Raw genomic sequence first — 19,818 nt, 5'->3', positions numbered from 1 at the left:
AAAAAATCCACGAAATTACTTCACAAAATCACCTCAGAAACGAGTTTTTCTTGTTTGAATTCGGTATTCAAATGAAGAGGCCCAGCTTCAATATATTCAAGATTACGCTAAATCGTTGATATGCTGCCACCTGCCGCCTGCGTGGAGCAAGAGGAAGGATGCCACTGCAAGTTTGCAACGACTGCTAACTTATTCGGTAGTCAAATGAAGAGGCCCAGCTTCAATATATTCAAGATTACGCTGAATCGTTGATATGCTGCCGCCTGCCGCCTGCGTGGAGCAAGAGGGAGGATGCCACTGCAAGTTTGGAATGACTGCTAAGTGCTAACAGCAAGTCGCTGCGTGGAGAAGAGTGAGGATGCGCTGAAGCTCTCTTGGGCGCAGTGAGAGCAGATGGAAGAAAAAAATGCGTTGAGGTAAGAGCATAATGAATGGCGGCAGAATGAAAACTTGAAAAGTGGAGTTAACCCTAACTTGTTCATGTAATTTTTTATTTGTAATTGTTAATTTAGTTTATTTTTATTTTTTATGTTTTTTTAATAAATTAATTTTCATTTTTTTTCATTTTTTTTTTGGTTTATAAAGGGTAATTAGACAAAAATGAATGGGGGACACCCAGAAGAACCCCATTTTCGGGGGACGCCCAGAAGTACCCCTTTCGGGGAGTCGAGTCTCCCACATTGGGGAAACGCACCCCCTTGCGTCTCCCCGAGTCTCCCAAAAGGGGGACGTGGGGAAACACACCCCCGAGAGTCTCCCCGTCCCGGGTGCGTGGGGTGCGAGGGGTGCGCGCACCCCACCCTGGGGGACGCGTCCCCGTGGAACACTGCTCAGCTCCCTCCGTTTCTGGAGCAACTTTCTTGAATCAAATCAAATTGATCATTTCTCAAATACTTTGAAGGAAAACTTTGCCATATACTATGTTCTAGCAACGAATTCCGAAGCATATTTCGTCTATCATATTTACAATAGTACAATGCAAGTCATCCTCCTCATCTTTGACAAGAACACTTAGTCATATAGGATATTTCCATAGTGGTACGAGGTATATAGAATTAGAGTCTGCAACACTAAAACAATACTTCTGCTGATGAACACATATCTTAGTCTGATGCAACTCAGGTCCGCACAAAGGCTTCAATCGAAACAATCCCTTTCAGGTCCTAAAGAATGAGAGAGAAAGACATCACATATTTCGTTAAGGATTTTATTTGACCATATTTCCACAAGACTTACGGCAACATTTTCAAATCAGCCTTCTTTTAGCAAATGTCTTGAACTTGACTTTATTAGTAACACTATTCTTGATTCTGCCTCTAGATGGCTTCTTAAACAGGATTCAACATAGTCTTTGGAGACTGTCCAAACAAGCCTAAACAAAAGTCCTTGTCTAGGCTTCAATTCGGCTTCATTCAGTCTTGGTTCCTTTTTCACTGTAAACTTTCAAATGCCCTTGACTTGATCATATCAAATTGAGTATGTCGATCTTGATGTCTCAGGAAACCTTGGAACTTCTTAGAATTTTGATCAGCTTCACCCATGCTACTGATTAGTGGATATATCTTCATTGGTTGTGAGGTAGTGACCTTACAACATCCTTTGTAAGGTTTGAAATCTATCTCTTTCATACATGGCATTCCAACGAACTTGCTTTATGAATCCTCAACATATTGTTTAAGTGTGCTTACATTAATGACAATGATCCCCTTTATTTCTTTGATGTTTAGAGAATAGAATTCAGCAAAGCGTATTGACAGAGTGCTTGGAATGCTAGGATGTGATACTTGAAATGGTTCTTGAAAATACTTCACACGTATCAACCATGAAATGCTATTGCCATCTTGCAAGATTTGACATAAATCTGTATGCTGCTACAGACTTCATAATTTAAGGATCATGCTTCTTAACACCTTTTAGCAGACTTCTTTTTCTGGGCTCTTTATAGGTCTAGTATACCACAGGTCTGATTTCCCATACTTCATCTTTGTCATCAAACATCCCAGCATTGTGGGTGTAACAGTTTGCACGGAAACCTTATATAACAGTGTCCTTCACTGATAGAATGGACTATCAACTTTGAGCTTTATGATATACAGTAGTGACAAATAACATTTACCTGTGGATTGAAATATGAATCTTACTGATGTGACATATAAACTGACTGTGGCACTTTGGACTTCCCCTGACTAAGACATCTCGGACTGAGGTAATTTGGACTGACTGAGGGACTTTCCGAGGCTTTCTTGGCCCCTCCTAGGACAGTGTCCTAGCCATAGAACAGATTAACCTCCTCGACCCTTGCTGTTCACCATATTGAGACCTTTATGGTCCTTCTTTGTAATCATCATAGAGGTCTTTTGGTTCTGTCACAGGCTTAGGTTTGACTTGACTTACTCCTACAACATAGATCATATAGGCACAATAGAACATGGATCTTCTAGGGCACAAAAAAAAGAAATAAATCTTGGCTTCCTTTAGGGATATTCTTCGTCCTCCTTACAAACAGAGTTGGAATAGGGCTAGAAGTTTAGAACAAATCCTGGAGTTTAACTTGAAACAATCTGGCTGCTCTTTCACCCACGCTTTGATAGCATGTTGATTTTTTTCAAGGTCTTCTAATATGATAATTACTTCTAATGATTTCTTAACTTAATCTTTCATGTATTCACATTCATCGTTAAGTAATTACACAAGAGATCTCAACAGTAGAATCTCAACAGTAGAAACAATAATGACAGTAGGATCATAAAGAGAAACCAAACACAAGAGACAAATATTTACCCTGGGAAAACCCACATGGGGAAAAACCCAACGACCTTTTCTTAGAGAAATCATTCAATTCAACAAGGGATATAATCTGACTTTTCAGTCAAACAAAGTCAAACTGACCAGTGACAAAATTCCAGGTCAAACTGTCCACAATTGGCCCCAATCAACAGTGGTCAAACTGTCTAGGAACAAGCCTTTGTTAGTTTTTGTAGCATCGGATGTGTTCTAGCCTTGAAATTTTGTGGAGAGGCGAGAATACATGAGATCTCCAAAACCCAGAAATCGTTTCTAGAAATTCCGCCTAGAAATGACTTAATTAGATTATTAGTCAGTTTTTAAAGATTTCCCAAGTCTAAACTTAGGGAATATGACTAATTAATCAAAATTAATTAATTTATTGTGTGAATGTTCTAGAAACTCACAGAGATCGACTTCAAGTTAATACTTCCCCTTGATTAAGTTCTAATTTTGGCCGTTGAAGTCTCAACAAAGGATTATAAGAAGAAGTCGATGGGGCTTGGAGAAATCACTTGTGCAGTTCGATTTCATGAGCAGATCGATTCCCTGAGTAGCAACGGTTAGTTGCTGGAGGGAGAGCAAGTGAGATCGAAGCAGTGAGAGAGGGGTAGGGATAGTGAAGCCGGAGGAAGGATTCCAGTTCCGGTGAGTGCATTTGCAGAGAGGCAGAGGAGCCATAGTGAGGTTGACACAGAGCAACGCAGTAGCCTCTAGAGGCAATTTCAAATTGCTGGGGAGAAGTAGAGTTTCAATGCTAGAAGCTGGGTAGAGGTTCCAGAGGCTAGGAGAGACATTTTCCCAGACAACAACAAACCAGACGACTTGGGGAGAAGCTGTTTTGAGCTGAGTGCAAAAGCAAATGCGCTAGGGTGATGTAGTGACTGTGCAGAGCCAGTTTGGATGACTCAATTTGAGCTGAGGTCAGAGCCTGAATTTGCTTGTGGAGTGAGGAAATTCCTCACTAGATTTTTGTTGCCAATTTTTCTCTGTAGGATTGTCAGTTTCGGCATCCAGTTGTACTCAGATTATTTCACTGTTGCATAATAATAAAACCCTCAGCTGTTGCACCGGTTTTCCCAAGTTGGGTTTTTCCGGGGACATTGGTCCAAAAATAACTATCATTTTATGTGTGTGTGCTAGCATTTCTTCCAACATTTATTCTTCCGCAATTTTATTTGTGTAGGTTGCAGTGTGAGTTATTTAGTATTTGTTGTAGGAAATAGTAAATAAATTGTTAAATTTAATTAACAATTAGGAGAATATTTTCCAGTTGTTGCAATAGGATTCGAGATTCCGAATTTTCACATGGTATCAGAGCGTAGATGATCAGCCGGAGAGCTTAGTAGCAAAGGAAGAGGGAGTTTCGTTGTTCATTGAGGGGCAGTAGATCGAAACCCCAGAGGCAGCGCAGTCACCTTCGCCAAGAGGTCAAATTTCTTGAGGTGATTCGTTTTTTCTGAGTGTGAGGTAGAAAAATTCGATCTCTCCAGATCAAGGGATTCTAGAGGTAGAGGGAGCAGCCAATATTTTTTCGCAGAGCAGATCTCTCGCTGGACGCAGTAGTTTTGCAACAGCTGCTAGAGAAAAACTAGCGTTGGGTGGAAGAAGAGCACACACTGAGGGAAAATTTTCCTCTTGGAACTTCTAGTCTCAAGAAGTTCGATTTCCCTTGCAGATCAGCAGTCGTTGTGAACAGAGTTTCTCACTCCAGAAGGGAGTGGGAATAGCCTAGTAGCAGTTGAGCAGAATGAAAGAGGAGATTTTCGACATTATTTGAGATGGCCATTGCTGGACTTTGAAATCATGATAGGTTGGATGGAGCTTCAAACTATGTCATTTGGAAGGCAAGGATGTCCTTCCTTTTGGATTAATATGGGCTGAAGCCTTTCATAGATGCAGTGGTTGCTATCCCCACGGATGCAGATCAGTTGAAGGAGTACAAAAAGGAGATGACGCGGTCAAAGAGATTGATCTTAGATGGTGTCCGGGATCATGTTGTATCACACATAGCGGCCAAGGGAACGACCAAAGAGATGTGGGATACACTTTCCATGCTATACCAGGGCACTTCCGAGCAGTGGAAGATGTACTTAGAGGAGAAGCTGAGATGCACCAGGATGCAAAAAGGGGAATGCATAGACCCCTTCCTCACCAGGATTCAGGAGATCTGGGACCAGTTGTCAATTGTTGGGGCAGCGCCTCAACCCACAAATCTAGTGCGATTGGCACTCAACAGTGTCTCAGAGGAGTGGTAGGTATTTGTTCAGAGTATCTTGGGCAGAGAAACCTTGCCTAGGTGGGACAAGATGTGGGCTGATTTGCAGTAGGAGGAGTTGAGACGAGACCTAGTGAAGAACTCCATCAGTGGCAACAACAATGGGTCGAAGCAAGTGAAGGAGGAGGAGAATGTGGCCCTCGCATCAAAGGGTCCCAGTGAGGGACAGGGGGAGTAGCGAAAGAAGAAGAAGGACCTTTCGAAGGTCAAGTGCTTCAGGTGTGGTGAACTTGGTCACTACAGCACCCAATGTCCTCCCATAAAGGACAAGGAAGAGAAGGAAGACCAACAGGCAACATCAACAGAGATCGATAGGTTGTCCTCTAGGCTAGAGGAAGACTTCGCCATGTTTGCTGACATACCCCCAAGAGTGAAGTGGGGTGACTTGGTGCTGTAGCCCCAGAGTGCTACAGATGGTCAAGATTCTTGAGGAGGTCCACCTCTTGAATCAGTTCCTTGCTACGAGAGCCCACAATATTTAGTAGTAGGATGGATCAGTGACAGTAGATGTAGTCAGATGCCAGAGTGACAGATGCAGAGCCTAGTTGCAGTCAGATGCTGGGGAGTGCAGTGTATAGTCAGCAACAGCACAGATGCCTTGGTGACAACGCAGATACTAGTAGCAGCCAGAGACTCGAGAGACAGATGCATCATACTGATCATAGTTGATTCAATATTTAGGATGATTTTCAGTTGCAGATGTTGCAGTTGCAACAACAACAGATGGAGAGGGAGCTGTAGTGTAGATGCAGAGTTGGAAGCAGTTCAGTAGGGTCAGTAGCAGCACATACTTGAGTTTTGCAGTAGTTGGTGGGCAACAACAGCCAGACATCAACAACGTAACAGGAGATGATGCAGAGACAGGGTGTTACTGCAGGGGGCAAAAACTCCAGAACACATTCCTTGCTAAGAGGGAGTGTGAGTTTTTGTAGCATCGGATGTGTCCTAGCCTTGAAATTTTGTGGAGAGACTAGAATACATGAGATCTCAAAAACCCAGAAATCATTTCTAAAAATTCTGCCTAGAAATGACTTAATTAGATTATTAGTAACTTTTTAAATATTTCCTAAGTTTAAACTTAGGGAATATGACTAATTAATAAGAATTAATTAAGTTATTGTGTGGATGTTCTAGAAACTCACACGGATCGACTTCAAGTTAATCCTAGCCATTGATTAAGATCTAATCTTGGTCGTTGAAGTTTCAACAAAGGATTATAAGAAGTCGATGGGTCTTGGAGAAATCACTTGCGCAGTTCGATTTCATGAGCAGATCGATTTCCTGAGTAGCAACTGTTAGTTACTGGAGAGAGAGCTAGTGAGATCTAAACAATGAGAGAGGGGCAGGGATAGTGAAGCCGAAGGAAAGATTCTAGTTCCGGTGAGTGCATTTGTAGAGAGGTAGAGGAGCCACAATGAGGTTCCAGAGGCCAGGAGAGACATTTTCCCAAACAACAATAGACCAGAGGGCTTGAGGAGAAGTTGTTCCATGATGAGTTTAGAAGCAATTGCACTAGGGTGACGCGGTGACTGTGCAGAGCCAGTTTGGATGACTCAATTTGAGATGAGGTCAGAGCCTGGATTTGCCTGTGGAGTGAGGAAATTCCTCACTAGATTTTTCTTGCCAGTTTTTCTCTGTAGTATTGCCAGTTTCGGCATCTGGTTGTACTCAAATTATTTCACTCTGCATAATAATAAAACCCTCAGCTGTTGTACCGATTTTCACAAGTTGGGTTTTTCCGGGGACATTGGTCCAAAAATAACTGTGTAATTTTATGTGTGCGCTAGCATTTCTTCCAGCGTTTATCTTCCGCAGTTTTATTTGTGTAGGTTGTAGTGTGAGTTATTCAGTAATTGCTGTAGGAAACAATAATTAAATTGTTAAATTTAATTAACAATTAGGAGAATATTTTCCAGTTGCTGCAATAGGATTTAGGATTCCGACTTTTCATAGCCTTCTACCCAAAGATTAGGTTTGCCTGAAACGTTTAACCTTTTGCATCAAAGAACAGGTTTGCCTTAGAGATTCAACATTCTATTTGCCTTAGGGATTTGGCCTTCTGCATGCCTCAGAGATTCGGCCTTTTGCTTGCCTTAGAGATTCACAATCTTCCTTGGATGACTTCAGTCTACCCTAGAGGAATCTCATTCTGCTGCATCCCATATGTGAACAAAAAGTATGCAAATGATCCAAAATTGCTTGCCAAGTGATGAAGTCTAATGGGTATATAAAGTGATTGGATGAACTTGAAGTGGTGTGTTTGTAGGGTCAGGGTTGTGAAAATTCCTAGACTCAAAGGAACCCCTACTGCAACAAATCTGAATCTACTTCACCTACTTGATTTTTAAATTACATACATCAAGTTATTCTCCTGAATACTGAAGCAAATTACTTCTACAACCTACACTAATTAAATATTTGATCTCATGAAACAGAAAACAGAGCAAAGAACAAGATACATAGGACACTTATTTTTGGACACAATAGTCCCTGGAAAAACCCAATGCGGGAAAACTAGTGCAACAACTCTGAGGGTTTATTATTATGCAGGTGAAAATTCTGAATACAAATCTAGGATGCTTCAACTAGCAATCCTTTACAAAGAAAATACTGGCGGAAAATCTAAGTGAGTTTACCTCACTTCACGCAGTAGAATTCCGACTGATCCGACACAAGATTGGCTAACCCTGACTATTTCTACGCTGGCTCTGCGTCAGCCCTGCGTCACCTTCTCTACCCTCTATGTCAGCTCTCCCGATTGTTCCAGTAGTTCTGGCTGTTCTGACAGTTTTGGATTCTGCGTGACAGGCAGCTTTTCTGCTTTACGTTGACCCTTCTGGCTCTGCGTCAGGACTGCGTGGGCCCAAACTGGCCCACTTGTCAGCTCCTCCTGCTACTACGCTGCCTCTCTGCAAGCTCTCTCCGCCTCTTTGTCAGTATTCTCCGAAAAGTCCTTCTGGATTCTCACTGCCCCTCAGCTGTAAGATCTCCCCAATCGATTTCCCTCCTGAGAACTTCTCACCTCAGAAAAATGATTTCCTTAATCTCTGTGTGTTTTTCCAAATGAACCCCATGCCACCATTTTATACTTTTCCTGTTGAGTCTTCAACGACCGAGATTAAGTCTCTAATCAATGGCTAAGATTAAAACATGACTTGATCCACCTTGTAGATCATTCTCATCCATATTTTGATTAATACCCATTAATATTTTATTTTTCCTAAGTTTAGACTTAGCAACCCCATTAAAAATATTAATTATTTTAATAAAATACAATCCGAGTGGAATTTCACCAAACGGTTTTTGGGTTATTTAGAACTCATGTGCCTTAGCCTGTCCACCAATTTTCAAGGCTAGAGTACTTCCGATGCTACACAAAACTAACACTCCCTCTTAGTGAGGAAAGTGCTCTTGCAACAATGTCCACCTACATGCTGCTCTGTTTCTGAAGCACCGCCTTTCTGCACTGCTGCTGCCACCAACACTGCACTATTGCTGCTACTGTACTGCTGCCCATGACACTGCCACTGCCATTGCTGCATCTATACTACAACTCCCTCTCAAACGCTGCATCTGCTATGCTGCTAGCTTTGCCACTACTAACATTGCATTCATATTGCAACTTAGTTGCTGAGAGAAGCAACTAAAAAACATCCAAAATTAGCTGAACTTAAATGTGTTCAACATAATGAATGTTGGAGTTTGACTGTTGCTGACTTCTACACTGCTGCCAACCTTGCTCTGCGCTGCTCAATCTCTAGTCCCAGGCCACTGCATATGTCCTCCAAACACTCCACTGCATCATCTGACACTAAGTCCATCTCACTACTGCTGAATCTTGGGCTCCCGTAGCAAGGAATTGATCCAAGAGGTGGACTCCTCAAGGATCCTACCCACATGTAGTCCTCTCGACTACAACTCAATATCGCCCCATCTCCCTCCTGGAGATGCGTGGGCACTCATGGCAAACTCATCCTCGTTAATATTTGCTGAAGCAGCCTTAGGATCATGTTTCTCGTCCTTATCCTTGTTCTTCAAAGGACACTGGGATGCATAGTGGCCCATCTCGCCACAACTGAAACATTTTACCTTCGAAATGTCCTTTCGCTTCGGCTTCTGTTGTCCCTTCGATGCTAGAGTTACATTCTCCTCCTCCTCCTTCATTTTTGTGCCACTCCCACTGCTGCCACTGAGGTTGACCTTCACTAGGTCCCTCCTTTTACTCTTCCTGTTGAAGAGCCGCCCACATCTTCTCCCATGAAGGTAGTTTTTCTCTGCCCAATATGCCTTGGACGAAAAATTCCCATTCATCCGAGACTCCATTCAAGGCTACCCTCACCATCGCGATTGGCTGAGGAGTGGACCCCACTGTAGCACGCTGGTCTCTAGTGTCCTGAAGACGTTGAAGATAGAGGTTCACCCCTTCTCCTTTATGCTTCAATGTCCGTTGCAACTTTTGCTCTAAGTACATCTTTCGCTGTTTGGAAGAGCCTTCATACAGAGAAGACAAGGCTTCCCACATCTCTCGGGTTGTATCCTTGCCCTGCAAGTGTGAGACCACATTATCTCGAACTCCATCAAGGATGAGTCCCTTTTCCTTCCCCTGCTCGACCTTGTACTTCTTCTTTTGATTGTTGTTAGCAGGAACAACTACAACACTATTGACGTATGCCTCGTGATCATATTCCTCCAGAACAATTAAGATTATGGTCTTCCCAATGACATAGTTGGAAGCTCCTTCGAACTTGTCTTGATCTCTGAGCCCATGCGATGCCATTTCACCCAATTGTCCAACTGACTCCTCTAGTTACTGCTTAGCACTGCTCAACTGCTTAGCAAGTGAGAAATTCGAACTTTTTGGAGAAAAGTTCTATGAGGAGAAAATTCCCCTATTACGTGTCTTCATTCTTTTCTAGCGGATTTCTGTCCCGGCAGAAACTGTGCCCTTCAAGCACTGCGCCGAGGCTCTGCTTCACTCCCTCTGCCTCTGTAAACTCACGAACTCGAATTGTACCTCTCTATCGTCTCACTTAGAGAGAGATTTCCTCGGATCTGCTTCGCGGCACAGGCTGCACAATCCCTTCAAGGGGATTTGAATTGCTGCCAAGTGTAGATTTTGGCCTCTCTGCTCAGTGCTGGATCTGCTCTTCCTGTTTCAAAATCAATGGTCTGATACCTTGTGAAAATTCCTAGGCTCGAAGGAACCCCTACTGCAGCAAATTTGAATCTACTTCACCTACTTGATTTTAAATTACATACATCAAGTTATTCTCCTGAATACTGAAGCAAATTACTTCTGCAACCTACACTAATTAAATATTTGATCTCATGAAACAAAAAACAAAGCAAAGAACAAGATACATAGGACACACTTATTGTTGGACACAATAGTGCGCGGAAAAACCCAATGCGGGAAAAATCGGTGCAACAACTTTGAGGGTTTAGTATTATGCAGGAGAAAATTTTGAATACAAATCTAGGATGCTTCAACTAGCAATCCTTTACAGAGAAAACACTGGCGGAAAATCTGAGCGAGGTTCACCTCACTTCACTTGACAAAATTCTGGCTGATCTGGTAGAAGATTGGCTAACCCCAACTATTTCTGCACTGGCTCTGCGTCAGCCTTGCATCACCTTCGCTGTCCTTTGCGTCATCTCTCCCGGTTGTTTCGGCAGTTCTCGACAGTTTCCACTGTTCTGGATTTTGCGTGACAGGCAACTTTTCTGCTCTGCATTGGCCCTTCTAGCTTTGCGTTAGGATTGCGTGGGCGCAGACTGGCCCATTGTCAGCTCTCCTGGCTACTGCGTTGCCTCTTTGCAAGCTCTCTCTGCCTATCTATTAGTATTCTCCGGAAAGTCCTTCCTGATTCTCACTGCCCCTCAGTTGTAAGATCTCCCCAATCGATTTCCCTCCTGAGAACTTCTCATCTCAGAAAATCGATTTCCTCAATCTCTCTGTGTGTTTTTCCAAATGAACCCCAAGCCTCCATTTTATACTTTTTCTGTTGAGTCTTCAACGACTGAGATTAAGTGTCTAATCAACGACTAAGATTAAAACATGGCTTGATCCGCCTCCTAGATCATTTTCACCCATATTTTGATTAATACCTGTTAATATTTTAATTTTCCTAAGTTTAGACTTAGGAACCCCATTAAAAATATTAATTATTTTAATAAAATACAATCCGGGTGGAATTTCACCAAACACTTTTTGGGTTCTTTAGAACTCATGTGCCTTAGCCTCTCCACCAATTTTCAAGGCTATAGCACTTTCGATGCTACCAAAAACTAACACTCCCTCTTAGCGAGGAATGTGCTCTAGCAACAATGTCCACCTGCATGCTGCTCTGTTTCTGAAGTAGCACCTTTCTGCACTGCTGCTACCACCAACACTGTGTTGCTTCTGCTAGTGTATTGCTGCCCATGACATTGCCACTGCCATTGCTGCATCTGTACTATAGCTCCCTCTCAAACACTGCATCTGCTATGCTGCTAGCACTGCCACTGCTAACACTGCATCCGTACTGCAACTCAGTTGTTGAGAGAAGCAACTGAAAAACATCCAAAATTAGTTAAACTTAACTCTGTTCAACATAATATAATGAATGTTGGAGTCTGACTGCTACTGACCCTCTGAATGTTCTGCATTGCTGCTGACTTCTGCACTATGCCATTTGCACTGCTAGCAACCTTGATCTGCGCTGCTCAGTCTCTGGTCCCAAGCCACTGCATCTGTCCTCCAAACACTCCACTGCATCATCTGACACTAAGTCCATCTCACTACTGCTGAATCTTGGGCTCCCGTAGCAAGGAATTGATCCAAGAGGTGGACTCCTCAAGGATCTTGCCCACATGTAGTCCTCCCGACTACAACTCAATATCGCCCCATCTCCCTCCTGGAGATGCGTGGGCACTCATGGAAAACTCATCCTCGTCAATATTTGCTGAAGTAGCCTTAGGATCATGTTTCTCATCCTTATCCTTTTTCTTCAAAGGACACTGGGATGCATAGTGGCCCATCTCGCCACAACTGAAACATTTCACCTTCGAAATGTCCTTTCGCTTTGGCTTTTGTTGTCCCTTCGATGCTAGAGTTGCGTTCTCCTCCTCCTCCTTCGTCTTTGTGCCACTCCCACTGTTGCCATCGAGGTTGACCTCCACTAGGTCCCTCCTTAACTCCTCTTGTTGGAGAGCCGCCCACATCTCCTCCCATGAAAGTAGTTTTTCTCTGCCCAATATGCTTTGGACGAAAACATGCCATTCATCCGAGACTCCATTCAGGGCTATCCTCACCATCGCGGTTGGTTGAGGAGTGGACCCCACTGCAACAAGCTGGTCTCTAGTGTCCTAAAGACGTTGAAAATAGAGGCTCACCCCTTCTTGTTTTTGCATCAAGGTCCGCTGCAACTTCTGCTCTAAGTACGTCTTCCACTGTTCGGAAGAGCCTTCATACAGAGAAGACAAGGCTTCCCACATCTCTCGGGCTGTATCCTTGCCCTACAAGTGTGAGACCACATGATCTGTAACTCCATCGAGAATGAGCCTCTTTGCCTTCCCCTGCTCGGCCTTGTATTTCTTCTTTTGATCGTTGTCGCAGGAACAACTACAACGCTATTGGCGTAGGCCTCGAGATAATATTCCTCCAGAACAACTAAGATTTTGGTCTTCCATATGACATAGTTGGAAGCTCCTTCGAACCTGTCTAGATCTCTGAGCCCATGCGATGCCATTTCACCCAAATGTCGAACTGACTCCTCTAGTCACTGCTTAGCAAGTGAGAAATTCGAACTTTCTGGCGGGAAGTTCTTTGAGGAGAAAATTCCCCTTCTACGTGTCTTCGTTCTTTTCCAGCGGATTTCTGCCCCAACAGAAATTGCGACCTTCAAGCACTGCGCTGAGGCGTTGCATCACTCCCTTTGTCTCTGCAAACTCACGAACTGGAAATCGTACCTCTGTTGTCTCACTCAGAGAGAGATTTCCTCGGATCTGCTTCTTGGCATAGGATTGCGCAATCCCTTCAAGGGGATTTGAATTATTGTCAAGTGCAGCTTTTGGCCTCTCTTCTCAGCGCTAGATCTGCTCTTCCTGTTTCAAAATCAATGCTTTGATACCATGTGAAAATCCCTAGACTTGAAGGAACCTCTACTGCAGCAAATCTGAATCTACTTCACCTACTTGATTTTTAAATTACATACTTCAAGTTATTCTCCTGAATACTAAAGCAAATTACTTTTGCAGCCTACACTAATTAAATATTTGATCTCATGAAACAAAAAACAAAGCAAAGAACAAGATACATAGGACACTTTTATTTTTGGACACAATAGTCCCGGAAAAAACCAATGCGGGAAAACTGGTGCAACATCTCTAAGGGTTTATTATTATGCAGGAGAAAATTCTGAATACAAATCTAGGATGCTTCAACTAGCAATCCTTTGCAGAGAAAATACTGGCGGAAAATCTGAGTTTACCTCAGTTCATTTGGCTGATTCGGCACAAGACTGGCTAACCCCGGCTATTTCTACTCTGGCTCTGTGTCAGCCTTGCGTCACCTTCTCTACCCTCTGCGTCAGCTCTCCCGACTGTTTTGACAGTTCCCGACAGTTTTGGCAGTTCCTGACAGTTCTAGATGTTCCGACAGTTCTGGATTCTGCGTGACAAGCAACTTTTCTACTCTGCGCTGGCCCTTTTGGCTCTGCTTCAGGACTGCATGGGCCCATATTGGCCCACCGTCAGCTCTCCTGGCTACTATGCTGCCTCTCTGCAAGCTCTCTCCGTCTGTTTGTCAGTATTCTCCGGAAAGTCCTTCTTCTAGATTCTCACTGCCCCTCAGCTGCAAGATCTCCCCATCGATTTCCCTCCTGAGAACTTCTCACCTCAGAAAATCGATTTCCTTAATCTCTCAGTGTGTTTTTCCAAATGAACCCCAAGCCTCCATTTTATACTTTTCCTGTTGGGTCTTCAATGACCAAGATTAAGTCTCTAATCAACGACTAAGATTAAAATATGACTTGATTCGCCTTCTAGATCATTCTCACCCATATTTTGATTAAGACCCATTAATATTTTATTTTTCCTAAGTTTAGACTTAGGAACCCCATTAAAAATATTAATTATTTTAATAAAATACAATCCGGGTGGAATTTCACCAAACGGTTTCTGGAAACTCATGTGCCTTAGCTTCTCCATCAGTTTTCAAGGCTAGAACATTTCCAATGCTACTTCTGCAACCTACACTAATTAAATATTTGATCTCATGAAACAGAAACAGAGCAAAGAACAAGATACATAGGGCACACTTTTTTTTGGACACAATTGTCCCCGGAAAAACCCAATGCGGGAAAACCGGTGCGGCAGTTTTAAGGGTTTATTATTATGCAAGATAAATATTTGAATGCAAATCTAGGATGCTCAGCTAGCAATCCTTTACAAAGAAAAGTAGTGGCAGAAAATCTGAGTGAGTTTTACCTCAGTTCACTCGACAGAATTTTGGCTGATTCGGCACAAGACTGGCTAGCCCTGACTATTTTTCCGTTGGCCCTGCGTCAACCTTTCAGGCTCTGTGTCAGCCCTGTGTCAGCTTTCCCGGCTGTTCCGACAGTTCCCGACAGTTCCGGTTGTTTCGACAGTTTTGGATTCTGTGTGACAAACAACTTTTCTGCTCTGCGCTTGCTCTTCTGGCTCTACGTCATGACTGCATGGGCGCAGATTCGCCCAATGTCAGCTCTCTCGGCTTCTGTGCTTCCTCTCTGAAAGCTCTCTCCGCCTTTCTGTCAATATTCTTCGGAAAGTCCTCCTCCCAGATTCTCACTGCCCCTCTATTGTTGAATGATCACTTAGTTCGAATTTTTCAGCTTCCTAGACCTAGAAATCGAACTCCAGATCAATTCTATCTCTCTGTGTGTGTTTCCAAATGAACCCCAAGCCTCCATTTTATATTTTTCCTGTTGAGTCTTCAACGACCGAGATTAAGTCTCTAATCAACGGCTAAGATTAAAAAATGACTTGATCCACCTTCTAGATCATTCTCACCCATATTTTGATTATTACCCATTAATATTTTAATTTTTCTAAGTTTAGACTTAGGAACCCCATAAAAATATTAATTATTTTAATAAAATACAATCCAGGTGGAATTTCACCAAACGGTTTATGGGTTCTTTAGAACTCATGTGTCTTAGCCTTTCCTCCAATTTTCAAGGCTAGAGCACTTCCGATGCTACAAAAAACTAACCAGGCTGACTTGATCTTTTGGAGGGTTGACTTGCAAGTTGTGGAGACATAAAATTGAAATTTAAAAAAATGAAATTTTCTTTCTTGAAGGAGTTGGGATCCACATTTGCATTTATCATTTCATGTATATTTGGAGGGATAAATATGAATTATGAAAATCGACCATAGCCACTAAAGTTCAACAGAAATTTGAATACTTTTACAAAAATATTGCCAAGTGGTTTAAATTTTGCATATTAGGGACTGCTAATATTCGCCAAGGTTTTTAAACTTTAAGATAAATTTCATCCTTAAAATTTTCTCTGATAACAAGGCATGGGAGTGAAAAACTTTGTGCGTGATTAGGGGCAATAACAGCATGTCATATGTTGTGAGTTTGGAATTAAAAGGAGAGTTGTGCAAGTAGAAACTATTTTCAATTAATCTAACTTACTATTAAAAAATAAATATAAATTCTTATGCAATTTTTTTCATAATTCGCTCCACTTGCAAGGACATGCTCCCTAAAAGCAGAGACAAGAATGTGTCCCCAAGTGTAGGGGAAACACTTCCTGGCTCCCGAGATGTAGGCACTCCAAAGGGACATTCCTAGACATTCCCTTTTGAGGGGTATGCATATAAACACACAAGGGAAAGCCTCTGCAAAAAGGGGAACATTTCCATCCAAAATTTGGTGCTCCCACAGTCCCCCTACCTGTTGATTAGTTCTTTCTACTTTTCAGTGTTCTACATTATACTTTTGGTTTGTTTTTAACTTTTTGCTTCGATAGACTTAACTCTTTACATCCTCAAGAATTAAAATTTTGAATATTGATATATGTTGTATTACATTGCTTCACAATTTATGTTACTTATTAACTTATCTTAAGACTTAGATCTATATCTTTTGAATATTCAGTTTTCTAATTATTATGAGAAATACAATGGTGTGGTGTATAGATAATTTATGAATTCATTAATTTTATGAATGAATGAATGAAATTTTAACGTCCACGAGACTAGCTATAGTCTATGGGACCACTAGCTTCCCTGCTTTTTGCCTTTTGCAATTCAATCCTCTTATTATTCAAATTAATGATGAGCTGACCCAACCTACTTCCTCTCACTGAAAAGACAATGCCAAGGAATCGATGTTAACATACTGTTGCAACTGTCTCTAATGTTTCTGAAAGCATCACATTCCAAAATGAAATGTTTTTCCGATTCCACTGCCCCATAAGTGCAAAAAGTACACACCTGCTCTTCCCAAGCTTCTTTAGGTCTTTTCCACCGACCTGTTTCGCACCGTAATTGATGCGAGTTAGTTCTTAATTGAGCAATAAGAATCTTTGCTCTCCATGGAATGCTAGCTCCAATGTACTCTTTTTGTTGGAGATCACACGTGGGGTTGAATTTTTGAACATAATACTTCTTCTTTCTACCCAACTCTTTTCCCCATATATGCTTACGAAACTTCTCCATAACATAACTCTTCAAATCCTTGCTATTTGTGGGACATGCATTGGATGTAAATATTCCACTTTTGCATCCATTTGTTGTTTTGTCTCATCAAGATTTCTTTCTTTCACTCATTCCTTCATTGAAGATGACTTTAGGTCATCTACCTTCTCCAATTTGCTCAATTCTTTGAAAGATACCTTAGGAGACGCACCATAGCAATTGCTTCGACAGAAGTTGTTCCTGTTTCACTCAGCATTATCTCATAAGAAACCAAACTTTTTATTTTAAACTTGCTCATGATCAAGCGCTTTTGGATTTTCTCAATTTGCTTCCATTTTGAGACATGGATGCTGCTAGCCTACAATTCACACCCATATAATATCACTAGACAAACTGGGAGCCCAAAAAGCACTTGAATTGTTTTCCAATCCCATAACTCTGCCTCTCTACATCTGTTTTGAAGAGCATATAATGCTTTCCACCCTCCTAAGATTCTCTTCTTCCTGCAGTGCTCCCAATTAAGCTTGTTGTTGAAATCAATCCCGAGGTACTTGTATTCATTTACTTCTTCAAGAATGTTGCCTTCAAAGAAAAATGTATGTTGTCTCTGCTTCTTTTTATTTGAGAAAATCATTACTTTGGTTTTGTTGGTATTGACTTGCATCCCCACTGCTTTACAAAAATGCTTAAGGACATATAGGTGCATCTGCAATCCTTGGGCCGATTTAGCAATCAATACAAGGTCATCCGCATATAAAAGAAGCTTTATCACAAACTCCCCTAACTGAACACCATCCCCACCTTAAAGATTTAGCCACTCTTCCAATTTATCAATATATAAGCCAAAAAGAGTAGGGGATGACAAGCAACCTTGCTAGATTCCGATGTCACTTCTAAAGCTTTCTGAAATGCCTGATGAAGTTCTAATTTTGACTTTCACCTCTTCATAAAACCTTTGGACAACAACTCTATAATGCAAAGGAATTTCTAGTTCTTCCATTCTACTCCACAACTTATCTCTAGGGATCGTGTCAAATGCTTTTTTGAAATCAACAAAGCAGCAAAATATTTCTTCTTTGCCCTCCCAAACTTTTTCAATAGTGTGTCTCAACGTGATATCATGATCTACTGTAGAATGTTTAGGCCTAAAACCTGCTTGCCCTTTTGCTTTCTTTTCTTTGACTTCCGCCCACTTACTGACTCTATTTTCCACCATGCTGCGAAAGAGCTTTGCAAACAAAGGCTTGATCATAATGGTTCTATAGTTGGAAGGATTATTAATGTCTCCATTTTTAAAAAGGTGTATTGTTAGACTACTTGTCCAATCTCTTGGGAATCCTTGCCGAATGACATTGTTGAATATTTCCATGATGTGCTGTGCAAGAATATTCATTCCCCATTTTAGATATTCTGCTTGAAGTTCAACCAAGTCCTTTGCCTTTCCTATTTTCAACTTCTTAATTCCTGTCTCTACTACCTATAATGTGAAAAGCTTTGTGGTTGTGTTGATCCTGGGAGGAGGCTCCTCCTCTGATTCTTTTTCATAGAGTTGTCTTGCATAGCGAAACCATTGATTGAGTGTAATATTATTTTCAATTTGTTTCTTCCTTGGTTGAAGTTCTTGCCAAAAAAGCTTTGGGTGATTCTTGCCTAGATATATTAACTCTTCTCACCTTGTTTGCATGAACTCATTTTTTTTCTTTTTAAAAATCTGCTTATATACTTCTACATTCATCTTCATCTTCTTTTCCTCCTCACCTGTATTTATGTTATATTCTGTTACATTGTTAAATATAATATTATAAAATTTCATATATTGTAATTTTTATTTAATATTTTGGATGGGTCCCTATGTTAAAGACGCTGATGTCCCCTACAATGTTCTTAAAGTCTTGGGGGTACATCCCCCGGATGCTGCTTCCCGCTCTAGCGTTCCCATGTTGCAGAAACTTGGAACATTTCCCAGTAGTTACTGTCTAATCATTTAACATTTATGGTTTATAAGAGCATTGTGAGGGTGATCGATAGTTTCCATCGATCTATCCACTAGTAGAATTATATACATTTACTGATTAACACATGTCACAACTAGAAGCACATATCCCAACAAAATCTTCACTCTGTTTTTAATATTTATTGCTTGTTTTGTGCCGCATTTATCTTAAGATGCGTTGAAATTCAGGCATTTAGAATCTTACAGGAGTAAATGCTGGAGGTATCGGAATCAACATTTGCTTTTGTTCAAACATGCATGTTTAGTTCTTAAATCTGGGCTACACTTGAAGAAAATATTATAATCAGGGAACAACTTAGGATGGAAGAAAGGATTAAATTTTTGTGCTTTTGTCCCTATCTTACGTTATGAAACATTTTGTATGATACAGGAGAAGTTATCGTTGGACACGACGAACTCTAGCTATAAAGTGTGAATTTGCCACTAAGGAACCATGATCATAGTAAAATCGAGACGACTTTATTATTCAAACCATGTTTGCAAACATATTGGAGATGAAATCAAAAGTGCATTAGAAATTTACCATGGGGCCGATGACGAGAAGTAGAGTATATATTTAAGAAGCAGTGCTTTTCAAGTTGCAAGATTAGTCTTTTAACGAGTTGTGATGTTTAACTACTCTCACAAGGAAACAAATTTTCGTTAAGTCACAGTCCAAACTTGTCATTGATTTTTTATTTTATTTTATTTTTTATTTTTTCCTTCCTTCCTTCGTTTATTTTCCTTATTTTCTATAGCTTATATTTTCGAGCTAAGAAGATTAGTTACCAACCAATTATCACGAGAATCAATATATTGTACTCCCTGTGCAGAGTATGGACTTCTTTTAGTGTAATGGTCGTGGACTTGTATGACGGATTCTCTGTATATTCTCGCTTCATTATTCTATCTTGCATTCTAGTCAAATGTATGTTTTTGATGATCATGCCTTTGATATTTGTGAATGACTGCAAATAGTGCCATCGCGATTGCATCTAATTCTAAATTTTGTGTAATTCGCACTTTTAACTAAATTTTAATTTTTGTGTAATTCGCACTTTTGACTAAATTTTGATGTCTTACATTAGAT

The 19,818-nt window shown here is 41.1% G+C and overlaps 1 protein-coding gene across 1 annotated transcript in view; it reads left to right on the top strand.

The window, feature by feature from the left end:
• LOC149168702 (Nucleoside diphosphate kinase family protein) overlaps positions 1–19,671 on the top strand; it is a 114,007-nt gene extending 94,336 nt beyond the window's left edge. The window contains exon 5 of the mRNA XM_089428382.1: positions 19,120–19,671. Coding sequence (XP_089284508.1) covers positions 19,120–19,151 — 32 coding nt within the window. The 3' untranslated portion in view covers positions 19,152–19,671. The remainder of the gene's footprint in view (positions 1–19,119) is intronic.
• The last annotated feature ends 147 nt before the right edge of the window (positions 19,672–19,818 follow it).

The sequence above is a fragment of the Pinus tabuliformis genome, chromosome 4_2, assembly GCF_031772625.1.
Source record: "Pinus tabuliformis cultivar Carrire ecotype Pingquan chromosome 4_2, CPIR1, whole genome shotgun sequence".
NCBI lineage: Eukaryota > Viridiplantae > Streptophyta > Pinopsida > Pinales > Pinaceae > Pinus > Pinus tabuliformis.
The sequence above is the reverse complement of the archived record's forward strand: the minus strand, read 5'-3'. Positions and strand labels throughout refer to the sequence as shown.